The sequence below is a fragment of the Nerophis lumbriciformis genome, linkage group LG21 (genome assembly GCF_033978685.3).
Source record: "Nerophis lumbriciformis linkage group LG21, RoL_Nlum_v2.1, whole genome shotgun sequence".
NCBI classification, from domain to species: domain Eukaryota; kingdom Metazoa; phylum Chordata; class Actinopteri; order Syngnathiformes; family Syngnathidae; genus Nerophis; species Nerophis lumbriciformis.
The window spans coordinates 27457947-27471116 of record NC_084568.2 but is presented as its reverse complement, the minus strand read 5'-3'; the positions used below and the strand labels follow the sequence as shown (position 1 = coordinate 27471116).

At 42.1% G+C, this 13170-nt stretch overlaps 1 protein-coding gene across 2 annotated transcripts in view; it reads left to right on the top strand.

The window, feature by feature from the left end:
- Positions 1-13170, top strand: part of LOC133620897 (nuclear receptor ROR-alpha B-like) — a 116970-nt gene that overhangs the window by 28882 nt on the left and 74918 nt on the right. The window contains exons 1-2 of one of the 2 annotated variants that reach the window (XM_061982528.1): positions 11277-11499; positions 11615-11684. The exons of the other annotated variant lie outside the window; for it this stretch is intronic. Coding sequence (XP_061838512.1) covers positions 11467-11499; positions 11615-11684 — 103 coding nt within the window. The 5' untranslated portion in view covers positions 11277-11466. Of the gene's footprint in view, positions 1-11276; positions 11500-11614; positions 11685-13170 lie in introns of those variants that run through there. 2 annotated transcript variants of the gene reach the window in all.

Genomic DNA, 13170 nt, shown 5'->3' with positions numbered 1-13170 from the left:
TCGGGTTCAGATCCGGGCAGCCATTCTTCCCAATCACACCTCTCCAGGTTTCACTGTCGCTGCCAACATGAGCATTGAAGTCCCCCAGTAGAACGAGGGAATCACCCGGGGGAGCACTCTCAAGTACTCCCTCGAGTGAATCTAAAAAGGGTGGGTACTCTGAGCTGCAATTTGGTGCGTAAGCGCAAACCACAGTCAGGACCTGTTCCCCCACCCGAAGGCGGAGGGAAGCTACTCTCTCGTCCACCGGGTTGAACTCCAACGTACAGGCTCTGAGCCGGGGGCAAACAAGAATTGTCACCCCAGCCCGTCGCCTCTCACTGCCGGCAACGCCAGAGTGGAAGAGAGTCCAGCCCCTCTCGAGAGAACTGGTTCCAGAGCCCTTGCTGTGCGTCGAAGTGAGTCCGACTATATCTAGCCGGAACTTCTCCACCTCGCGCACTAGCTCAGGCTCCTTACCCCCCAGCGAGGTGACGTTCCACATCCCAAGAGCTAGCTTCTGTAGCCGAGGATCGGACCGCCAAGTGCCCTGACCTCGGCTGCCGCCCAGCTCACATCGCACCCGACCTCTATGACCCCTGCTATGGGTGGTGAGCCCATTGGAGGGGGGACCCACGTTGCCTCTTCGGGCTGTGCCCGGCCGGGCCCCATGGGGACAGGCCCGGCCACCAGGCGCTCGCCATCGTGCCCCACCTCCGGGCCTGGCTCCAGAGGGGGGCCCCGGTGACACGCGTCCGGGCAAGGGAAATCTGGGTTCCTTGTTTGTTTTCTTCATAAAGGTCTTCGAGCTGCTCTTTGTCTGATCCCTCACCTAGGACCAGTTTGTCTTGGGAGACCCTACCAGGGGGCATAAAGCCCCCGGACAACATAGCTCCTAGGATCATTGGGACACGCAAACTCCTCTACCACGTTAAGGTGGCAGCTCAGAGAGGAGTGTATATATATATATATATATATATATATATATATATATATATATATTTTTTTTTTTTTTTTGTCATAAAAAATACAATCATGCGTGCTTACGGACTGTATCCCTGCAGACTGTATTGATCTATATTGATATATAATGTAGGAACCAGAAATATTAATAACTGAAAGAAACAACCATTTTGTGCGAATGAGTGTAAATGGGAGAGGTAGTTTTTTTGGGTTGGTGCACAATTGTAAGTGTATCTTATGTTTTTTATGTTGATTTAATAAAAAATAAATACAAATGTATTTATTTATTTATTTTATTTCTTGTGCGGCCCGGTACCAATCGATCCACGGACCGGTACGGTACGTCAAAAAGACAGCCAAAAGATGTTGGTAGATGAGAATAAATATAAAGATAATATACTGTAGAAATGCACCTAATTGCAGGAAATGTAGTCTTGATTTGTGTGTCAGCATCTTGTGCTGATAGAAATATTCCTCTTTGTTTCTCAAAGGATGCTCACACCCATTAGTGTGAGTAAATAACTATCTTGACACATACAGATTCAAAAAATATATTTTTTTATAATTAGGGGGCCCTGAAAAAAATTCTGTCACTTTGGGGTCGTGATAGGGATAATTGAGAAGCGCTGTGTTAACCTGATACATGAACCCCTCTGAAAAATCCCACAAGGTGCATCATTAAGTTCCTCTGCAGGCCAAGTTGATGATATTTGAACTATGACTGGGGTACTAGAGGGTAAACATCCCAGCACAATCCTGTTACCCTAATATGTTTTTAGGTATATGCGTTTATTTTTTTACAAATGTTTTGTTTAAACATGTGCGTATTTTCAACATACTATTAGCATAAATGCCACGTGGCTATAATGAATCTAGTTGCTGATTACATGCTTAAAACTCACTCCTGTTACTTTAATTCAGTCCTTCTCAAATAGTGGGGCAGGCCCCCCTGAGGGTTGCGCGGTGCGATGTTGTGGGAGGAGGGGGGGCTGTAACCTTAACCCCGAACATACTTTATCAGTATTGTGCTTCAAACCCTGCTTCGAAAAGCTGTGCACTGCAAAATGTGGTCATTGTAGCTAGTAATTTTGACTTCCTTTCAACCTAGTAGAATTGATGTGAAGTGAATTATATTTATATAGCGCTTTTCTCTAGTGACTCAAAGCGCTTTTACATAGTGAAACCCAATATCTACGTTACATTTAAACCAGTGTGGGTGGCACTGGGAGCAGGTGAGTAAAGTGTCTTGCCCAAGGACACAACGGCAGTGATTAGGTTGGCGGAAGCGGGGAATCGAACCTAAATCCCTCAAGTTGCTCGCACGGCCACTCTAATAACAGAGCTTTTCTGCCCCACGTAGAAGTGCTGTTCCATCTTCTAGCCATCCATAGCGTTTCTACTCGTATGGATTCTTCATTCGTTTGTAGGTTTTAAAGTACAATTACAACTTTTTATACTTACTAAACTGTCCCATGTATAATGTCTGTAAGAGTGTTTTCATGCTTATTTGTATGTGCTATCTTAATGTAATCAAGCAAGCGTCGTTAGCACTAACTAATATGCTAACATGTTTACTAGTGTCTGTGTAAGTATTATTAACTTACAACGGCATTGTTTTTGTATTGTTCCAGTTTCACATATTCCTCAGAAAATCCAGGATGGTTTTAAATGTTGTCTTTTTGTGGTGTGTACTTTTTTAAATCGTATTTTAATACAATGTTTGTCACGGCCAGAGCACATTCCAATGCACCCTCATCCTTGCGCTCTGCTTGTCGCACCTCGGGACAAGCCCACAGCCGCGCACATCCACGGACACGCCGGGCGCGTCTCCTCCCTGCAGCAGTCGCCAGCGGCAATCATTCACGGGCAATCAGTGCACCTGCCTGTGATGAGCGAGCTGCCTTCTTAAGCCTGCTCAACCTGCCATCCTGCGCCGGAATATAATCTTCTGTTGGCGTACTTGAAAGTGAGCTGTGCGTCTCACTTTTCCCTGGATCTCCCTCTGGACTCTGACTGCCTCCGTCGATCTTTGACTTCCCCCGCTTTGGACTCGAACCTGTAGACTTCTCTCTCCCCTGGACTTCCTCGTCTCTCATTCAACATTTATGGTAACACTCAACAGCTAAGCTACACACGTAGTCTTACACCATACACACTCTTGGATTTTGTCACACTCCATTTCTTTAGATTAGTTTATTAGCTAGTATTGTTTAGCATTATTTTATATATTGACTATATATACATATATATAATAAATTATTGAACATTACTGCTCCTTGGTGTCTGAGCCGTCATCTCCCCTCGCTAAACATAATGTTCTTCCCAATACAACAGTAGAAAATATGATTGACACTATAGAAGCCACAAAATAATGCACTATTCTCTTTTATTATGTATAATTGTTTGTGTCCTATAACCTATTCTCTGACTTTGCAAACAACATGTACAACACAACAACAAAAACATATTTTGGTAAAAATAAACAGAACTAAATCACATCACTCAAGTATCGAGCCGACACCATCATTAACTATGGTATCGATGTTTGTATCGATCTGAGCAAGAAAGGATTTATTTATTAAAGCAGGGGTCCCCAAACTTTTTGACTCGGGGGTCGCATTGGGTTGAAATTAGTTTTAGCTGTATATATATATATATATATATATATATATATATATATATATCCATCATCCATCCATCCATCCATCTTCTTCCGCTTATCCGAGGTCGGGTCGCGGGGGCAGCAACCTAAGCAGGGAAGCCCAGACTTCCCTCTCCCCAGCCACTTCGTCCAGCTCTTCCTGTGGAACCCCGAGGCGTTCCCAGGCCAGCCGGGAGACATAGTCTTCCCAACGTGTCCTGGGTCTTCCCCGCGGCCTCCTACCGGTCGGACGTGCCCTAAACACCTCCCTAGGGAGGCGTTCGGGTGGCATCCTGACCAGATGCCCGAACCACCTCATCTGGCTTCTCTCGATGTGGAGGAGCAGCGGCTTTACTTTGAGCTCCCCCCGGATGGCAGAGCTTCTCACCCTATCTCTAAGGGAGAGCCCCGCCACCCGGCGGAGGAAACTCATTTCGGCCGCTTGTACCCGTGATCTTGTCCTTTCGGTCATAACCCAAAGCTCATGACCATAGGTGAGGATGGGAACGTAGATCGACCGGTAAATTGAGAGCTTTGCCTTCCGGCTCAGCTCCTTCTTCACCACAACGGATCGATACAGCGTCCGCATTACTGAAGACGCCGCACCGATCCGCCTGTCGATCTCACGATCCACTCTTCCCTCACTCGTGAACAAGACTCCGAGGTACTTGAACTCCTCCACTTGGGGCAAGATCTCCTCCCCAACCCGGAGATGGCACTCCACCCTTTTCCGGGCGAGAACCATGGACTCGGACTTGGAGGTGCTGATTCTCATCCCAGTCGCTTCACACTCGGCTGCGAACCGATCCAGTGAGAGCTGAAGATCCTGGCCAGATGAAGCCATCAGGACCACATCATCTGCAAAAAGCAGAGACATAATCCTGCAGCCACCAAACCAGATCCCCTCAACGCCTTGACTGCGCCTAGAAATTCTGTCCATAAAAGTTATATATATATATATATGTATATATATATATAGATCAGTGACGTGTGGTGAGGTTCATGGCTGGTGAGGCACTGACTTCATCACAGTCAGATTTACAAACATATGAACCCTAAAGAGTATCTTATTCACCATTTGATTGGCAGCAGTTAACGGGTTATGTTTAAAAGCTCATACCAGCATTCTTCCCTGCTTGGCACTCAGCATCAAGGGTTGGAATTGGGGGTTAAATCACCAAAAATGATTACAGGGCGCGGCGCCGCTGCTGCCCACTGCTCCCCTCACCTCCCAGGGGGTGAACAAGGGATGGGTCAAATGCAGAGGACAAATTTCATTACACCTAGTGTGTGTGTGACAATCATTGGTACTTTAACTTAACTTTAACTTTACACATACAAACTGTAGCACACAAAAAAGCACATTTAATAAAAAAAAAACGTTATTATGGTCCTACCTTTACTTATAAACGAAGTCCACAACTAAAGCCCTCACTTAAACTTTCCACGTGCAAGATTGAATCTATTTAAAAAAGTGTCACTGAGGGTTTATAAATGTCGCCTATACTGTATGAAACTACAAAATAACAAACACGGAGGCTCCAGTTTACACGAGGACCACTTTATTTACATTCTTTCAAAAACCTACGCTCCACTCCGTGTCATCACTTCCGCTCTTAGCGCCTTCAAAATAAGAGCTCAAGGCATATACTGTATAACAGCGCATAAATAAATGATAAATGGGTTGTACTTGTATAGTGCTTTTCTACCTTCAAGGTACTCAAAGCGCTTTGACACTACTTCCACATTTACCCATTCACACACACATTCACACACTGATGGCGGGAGCTGCCATGCAAGGCGCTAACCAGCAGCCATCAGGAGCAAGGGTGAAGTGTCTTGCTCAGGACACAACGGACATGACGAGGTTGGTACTAGGTGGGGATTGAACCAGGGACCCTCTGGTTGCGCACGGCCACTCTCCCACTACGCCACGCCGTCCCACGTTCATAACAGGAACTTAACATCACAAAGAGAAAAGCCCATGAAAATAGGTTACAAAAGTTATTTAATAAGAAGCCAAAAAGTGCAAAAACAATAATGTTCGTGTTGGAGGAGGTGTACCTAATGTTGTGGCCCTGCAGTCATTCACAACTCCTCCAACACAAACATTGTTTTTGCACTTTTTGGCTTCTTATGAAATAACTTTTTTAAATAGATTCAATCTTGCACGAGGAAAGTTTAAGTGTGGGCTTTAGTTGATATAACACTCCCGTCAGGGGTTGCCGTGCAATCTACGGCGGGGGTGCAGGAGGCGGGATTACTGGAGCCTCAGTCAGTGCGTCTTTTGCAGCCGTTTTATGATCGCTCAGCACAAGAAATACGTCACACATACAGTTGTTGACAAAATACACTGTACATTATATACCTCAGCTAACTAAACTATGGAAATGTATAATATAGTTCATATAACAATACGGTCTCACTGCACAGCAGGCCAGCAGTTAGCCGAGTCCGGAATCCATGTTGAGGCACTGAGTGACGTGCCTCAACTGGCTGCTGTTCACCGCATCGTCTCTTCTCAGTATTTGAACGGCAAATGTGAAAATTCAGCGATTTTGAATACAAATAATCTAAAACTGGTGAAGTTAAATGTAAAATAACTTTATAGTATAATCACTGGATACATATAACAATTTAATTAATTTTTTTTCTTTTTACATTTTTTTTCTTTCCATGATGGCAGGTGAAGCCCCGCCTCACCTGCCTCTCGTGAATGCACGTCACTGATATATATATATATATATATATATATATATATATATATATATATATATATATATATATATATATATATATATATATATATATATATGTGTGTGTGTGTGTGTGTGTGTGTGTGTATATACCAGAGGTGGGACCAAGTCATTGCTTTGCAAGTCACAAGTAAGTCTCAAGTCTTTGCCCTCAAGTCCGAGTCAAGTCCCGAGTCAAGACAGAGCAAGTCCGAGTCAAGTCCAAAGTCAAGACTGGAAAGTCTCAAGTCAAGTCCCAAGTCCTGCATTTTGAGTTTCGAGTCCTTTCAAGTCGTTTAACCACAGACTAATATATTTACACAGATTGTGTATGCTTTTAAAATGCTGTATTTATTTATTAAAACAAGTGCATTTGAAATTGCAGGGAAAAAGATAGTGCTGACATTGCACTTCAAAATAGCACTATTAACCAGTCATTTTAAACATGTAACTCATTCCTTTACAGAATAAACACATTTGAAAAAAACAAGTGCAACTGTACTTATTTGCACAAAAGTGTTAACATTGTATTTCAATGGCATATTGCATTGTAACTAGTTCCACAGCAGTTTCTATCCTGTTCTTACCTTATCTCATTGATCTCATCTCATACTGTATGTGTGTTTATGTGTGCGTACACATGAAAAACATAACAAATATATGAACATAACAATGAACAGAGTTGTACTTTTTAGATGTCAGGACCCATGCAATATGTACACATATTCTTAATATAGTATACATTTTAACTGACCTTTATTTGACTATGTTTGTCTTTTTGTATGTGGCTAAAATACGCGGTGCTGCTGACCACCGTCTAACTTTACGTTACTGTGTGTGATACATTGACTAACGTAATGTTACTGTGTGTGATACATTGACTAACGTAATGTTACTGTGTGTGATACATTGACTAACGTTACGTTACTGTGTGTGATACATTGACTAACGTTACGTTACTGTGTGTGATACATTGTCTAACGTAACGTTATGTGTAGGTACCTCATGCAACCCTGCTTAAAAAAAAATCACTTGACAAAAAGTATGAATAAGGTAGCAAACTGCAGTGGACGCAACAGATTGCCGTGTTTGCAATGACGTTGTAACCATAGACATCTTATAAGTAGACGCAGGTTGCTGTGACGTGAGCAATTTGGCCGCCATCTTGAAGTGGTGATGAGGAGCCGGCGAGCAGCCTAAACTGACAGTTGACAGGTAGAAAACAAAGATGCCGGGCTGGTGTTCAGCGTTTTCCTGCTCAAATGAGCGGACTGTTGAAAATAGGAATCGGGGGATTACTTTTCACAAGTAAGATTTAACATTAACGTACTATTGGTTGTATCTTATGAAAATAATATTACCACAGAGTTGAGAAGGATCAAAGATCTTCAATATTTGTATGTGAAAATCACAAATAAATCTTCTGGGGGAGGATGACGCCCCTACAGGGGTTTGGTTTACAAACTTTCAGCCCCACCTAAAACAAAATTCACCAGCCGCCACTGATTATGATGCATTCTCATTTTAGGCAAAGTATAAGACAATACTTTCTTAACAGTATAATTGTAACCAGGAATAAGTCTTCAAGTAACAATATTCAAATACTAACATTGTTGGGTAAAACAGAATTTGGTTTTATTCTGAATCCAGTGAAACAGATTGGTGGTTTTAGCTGATATGAAGACTTTCAGGTGTTTATATGTGTTTATGTTTAAGTATTTGGCAGACGCTTTTATCCAAAGCGACTTACATAAAATAATACATATAAAACAATCACTGCAAATATTATCATTTAAGGGAAGAATGTAATAGAAAATATCAATACAAAGTGTCAAGACAGAATAAACTCTCTGCTGCTGCAGCAACAGAGATACAGTCTATAGGTCCCTAAGATATATAGATATCTAATGTATTCATACATTGTTTATGTAGGATATACGCATGTATATATAACCTAATCATATTGTTTCTTCAACTTAAAAATAGTTTACCGTTTTTTCCCCTTCTCTAGGATTATAATCCCAGTTTTGATCTCGGACGTCTGGTCACTTATAGCATATAAGAATATTATATTACTGTTAAGCAAACTATGAATACTAAAACACGCCAAAACATGTGTCTGTTATCATAGCTACACGTATGACAAAAAAGGGGGGTGAAAATCAGTGGTATTCAGTGAGGTAAAATGAATTAAATGCGCTGACAGTTCATTGTTCCTGCCAAATGAATTGCACTGAGTGGAGCGGATCACCACTCCAAGATGGCGGCCCCGCGCCTCGTCTGCGCCAGTAGGCAGTAGCGCTCCATGCTGCGTCTACTTATAAGATGTCTATGGTTATAACGTTAGCAGTGAGTTTGCAGCCTCACTGATTTAACTACACAGCAAATAAAAGTCACGTTACTTAGCCAATAAACGTTATCTTACATTCAAAACTTACCCTTCTTTGTGCAACTTCAAATGTTGAACGTTGTTGCGTCTCCGTCTGTAATATTCGAACTGCGTGATTTCCATACGGCAATTCGTTTTTTGTTGACCAAGTCGTAGTTTTTATACCCGAACGAAACCAACTTTGGCATAATTGTTGCGTTGTTTGACAACTTGTTCGGTGGTTGTACTGCAATTTGATTGGATGAATGCTGCGTGATGAAAACAACGTAGATCTAATTTGATTGGCTGTTGTACTGACAACACACCAGCTGACAGGAACAACACGTTGAGAGACACAGACGAAGAAAATGAAAAATACGGAGCGCTCCCAAATAACTTTTTAAGCGTTGGATTTTGGGGAAAGTAGCAAGTCATGTCAAGTCATGTCAAGTCAAAAGGCTCAAGTCCAAGTGAAGTCACAAGTCATTGATGTTAAAGTCTAAGTCGAGTTGCAAGTCTCTTTACATTTTGTCAAGTCGAGTCTAAAGTCATCAAATTCATGACTCGAGTCTGACTCGAGTCCAAGTCATGTGACTCGAGTCCACACCTCTGGTATATACAGATGCACTAATTGACTGAAAGAGCGCACACTTGCCGCACGCTCGCGCTGCAGTGTCACGTTATCGATGGGAAAATGCATTTTTAGACAATATGGTTTGCCTGAGAGGCTAGGATGACACAGAGAGTAACAAGCGGTAGAAAATAGATTAGAAAGGATAGATTAAATAAAAAATAAAAAATAAAAAATATATATATATACAGGTAAAAGCCAGTAAATTAGAATATTTTGAAAAACTTGATTTATTTCAGTAATTGCATTCAAAAGGTGTAACTTGTACATTATATTTATTCATTGCACACAGACTGATGCATTCAAATGTTTATTTCATTTAATTTTGATGATTTGAAGTGGCAACAAATGAAAATCCAAAATTCCGTGTGTCACAAAATTAGAATATTACTTAAGGCTAATACAAAAAAGGGATTTTTAGAAATGTTGGCCAACTGAAAAGTATGAAAATGAAAAATATGAGCATGTACAATACTCAATACTTGGTTGGAGCTCCTTTTGCCTCAATTACTGCGTTAATGCGGCGTGGCATGGAGTCGATGAGTTTCTGGCACTGCTCAGGTGTTATGAGAGCCCAGGTTGCTCTGATAGTGGCCTTCAACTCTTCTGCGTTTTTAGGTCTGGCATTCTGCATCTTCCTTTTCACAATACCCCACAGATTTTCTATGGGGCTAAGGTCAGGGGAGTTGGCGGGCCAATTTAGAACAGAAATACCATGGTCCGTAAACCAGGCACGGGTAGATTTTGCGCTGTGTGCAGGCGCCAAGTCCTGTTGGAACTTGAAATCTCCATCTCCATAGAGCAGGTCAGCAGCAGGAAGCATGAAGTGCTCTAAAACTTGCTGGTAGACGGCTGCGTTGACCCTGGATCTCAGGAAACAGAGTGGACCGACATCAGCAGATGACATGGCACCCCAAACCATCACCCAACCATGCAAATTTTGCATTTCCTTTGGAAATCGAGGTCCCAGAGTCTGGAGGAAGACAGGAGAGGCACAGGATCCACGTTGCCTGAAGTCTAGTGTAAAGTTTCCACCATCAGTGATGGTTTGGGGTGCCATGTCATCTGCTGGTGTCGGTCCACTCTGTTTCCTGAGATCCAGGGTCAACGCAGCCGTCTACCAGCAAGTTTTAGAGCACTTCATGCTTCCTGCTGCTGACCTGCTCTATGGAGATGGAGATTTCAAGTTCCAACAGGACTTGGCGCCTGCACACAGCGCAAAATCTACCCGTGCCTGGTTTACGGACCATGGTATTTCTGTTCTAAATTGGCCCGCCAACTCCCCTGACCTTAGCCCCATAGAAAATCTGTGGGGTATTGTGAAAAGGAAGATGCAGAATGCCAGACCCAAAAACGCAGAAGAGTTGAAGGCCACTATCAGAGCAACCTGGGCTCTCATAACACCTGAGCAGTGCCAGAAACTCATCGACTCCATGCCACGCCGCATTAACGCAGTAATTGAGGCAAAAGGAGCTCCAACCAAGTATTGAGTATTGTACATGCTCATATTTTTCATTTTCATACTTTTCAGTTGGCCAACATTTCTAAAAATCCCTTTTTTGTATTAGCCTTAAGTAATATTCTAATTTTGTGACACACGGAATTTTGGATTTTCATTTGTTGCCACTTCAAATCATCAAAATTAAATGAAATAAACATTTGAATGCATCAGTCTGTGTGCAATGAATAAATATAATGTACAAGTTACACCTTTTGAATGCAATTACTGAAATAAATCAAGTTTTTCAAAATATTCTAATTTACTGGCTTTTACCTGTGTATATATATATATATTTTTTTTTTAACTTGGGACTTCCCGCGGGCCGTAGATTGGGGATCCCTGTATTAAAGTTTCAAGTTGGTTCATTAATTGCCTGGCTGCCCGTCCCGCTGCTATTGCGTAAGAGGTGATGATGTAACTGCACTCTGGCTCCCGCTCTTTAAAGTAAGACTGGCAGGAGGAAGGCGAGGCGGCGAATTTGCCCACAAGGGACGCGGGTTTAGCAGCACCTCGCCGCAGGTCCTCTTCACTGCGGGTTGATGGTGTTGTTTCCAAAATAAGGCAGGTTGGCTCCAACGGGATGAATGCTTTGTTCCGGAAATTATTGTGAAGACAGGAAGTGGTCCAAATGGCAGCGCATGTTTTGAAATGTCTGCGTCGGCCTGGACGCTAGAACAACAGGTACTACTACTACTCCTACTACTAATATTACTACTACTACTTAGTTATTATTCCATAAAATAACTGTATGCAGACGTAATTGATTTCACTGTTTGCGCATGCGCATTCCTGCCAGGTGTTTGGCGTGAAAGTGATGGTTTATGATCAATATGACGCGCTCCCCGCTGACAACTTCCTCAAAAGAGGTACACTTGTTTTTTTATTATTATTTTTTTTCCTTTTGAATTATACAAACTGTTTTTGGCCTTCTCATCTGCATTTGACACTCAGCCCTGTAGTAACTCTTTACTCAATGCAGTGTGAGTGGGTTAAAAATGGCAGTAATCTGGAATAATCCGCAGGGATTAGCGCTCATTTTACTTCTGTTTTTGCCCGACGCCTTTCTATTCCAAGCCCTGCCAAAATAAATCCATCTGCGTTCGCTTGAAGACACAATTGTCCCTCTGCCACGGAAGCCAACTGTGCTCCTTCATGGTGTCCAAGTTTGGTTTATTGTTGTCCCGATACCAATATTTTAGCATCGGTACCGGTACCAAAATGTATTTCAATACTTTTAGGTAGTGAAGTGAATTACATCTATATAGCGCTTTTTCTCAAGTGACTCAAAGCGCTTTACGTTGTGAAACCCAATATCTAAGTGTGGGTGGCACTGGGAGCAGGTGGGTAAAGTGTCTTGCCCAAGGACACAGCGGCAATGCCTCGGATGGCGGAAGCAGGGATTGAACCTGCAACCCTCAATTTGCTGGCACGGCCGCTCTACCAACCGAGCTATGCCGCCCCGGTACTTTTCGAAATAAGGGGGACCACAAAAAATAGCATTATTGGCTTTATTTTAACAACAAAATGTTACGGTACATTAAACATATGTTTCTTATTGCAATCGAAGAACAATTTTGGTCTTAAATAAAATAGTGAACATACAAGACAACTTGTCTTTTAGTAGCAAGTAAACAAACAAAGGCTCCTAATTTGTCTGCTGACGTATGCAGTAACATATTGTGTCAGTTCTCATTCTATTTTGTCAAAATTATGAGGGACAAGGTGTAAAAATGTATTATTAATCCACTTGTTCATTTACTGTAATATCTGGTTACTTTCTCCTTTAACATGTTCTATCGACACTTCTGTTAAAATGTAACAATCACTTGGTCTTCTGTTGTTTGATACTTTACATTAGTTTTGGATGATACCACAAATTTAGATATCGATCAGATACCAAGTAGTTATAGGATCATACATTGGTCATATTCAAAGTCCTCATGTGTCTAGGGACATATTTCCTGAGTTTATAAACATAATATGAATTTTTTAAAAAGGAAACAAAAATGTTTTGTGACGATAAAAAAATATCGATGTAATCATAGTAGCATCGACTAGATACGCTTATTGTACTTAGTATCATTACAGTGGATGTCAGGTGTCGATCCACCCATGGCATTTGTTTACATTCAGTGTGCTAGCTTGCTGTTAGCGGTTAGCTATCGCATCCTCCTACTGTGTGTAGTGAAGCATGTTTAGCTATTCCTCGTCCGGCAGGGATGATACTTGTAAGAAACGTACTTTATTCATCGCCATGAAGGCGAGGATTAGTAATTCAGACGTAGCTAAAACACTGCCGACTACAAATGGACGTTCGCCGCTCGCTAGCCATGTCTTAAAGCACCTCTTCCT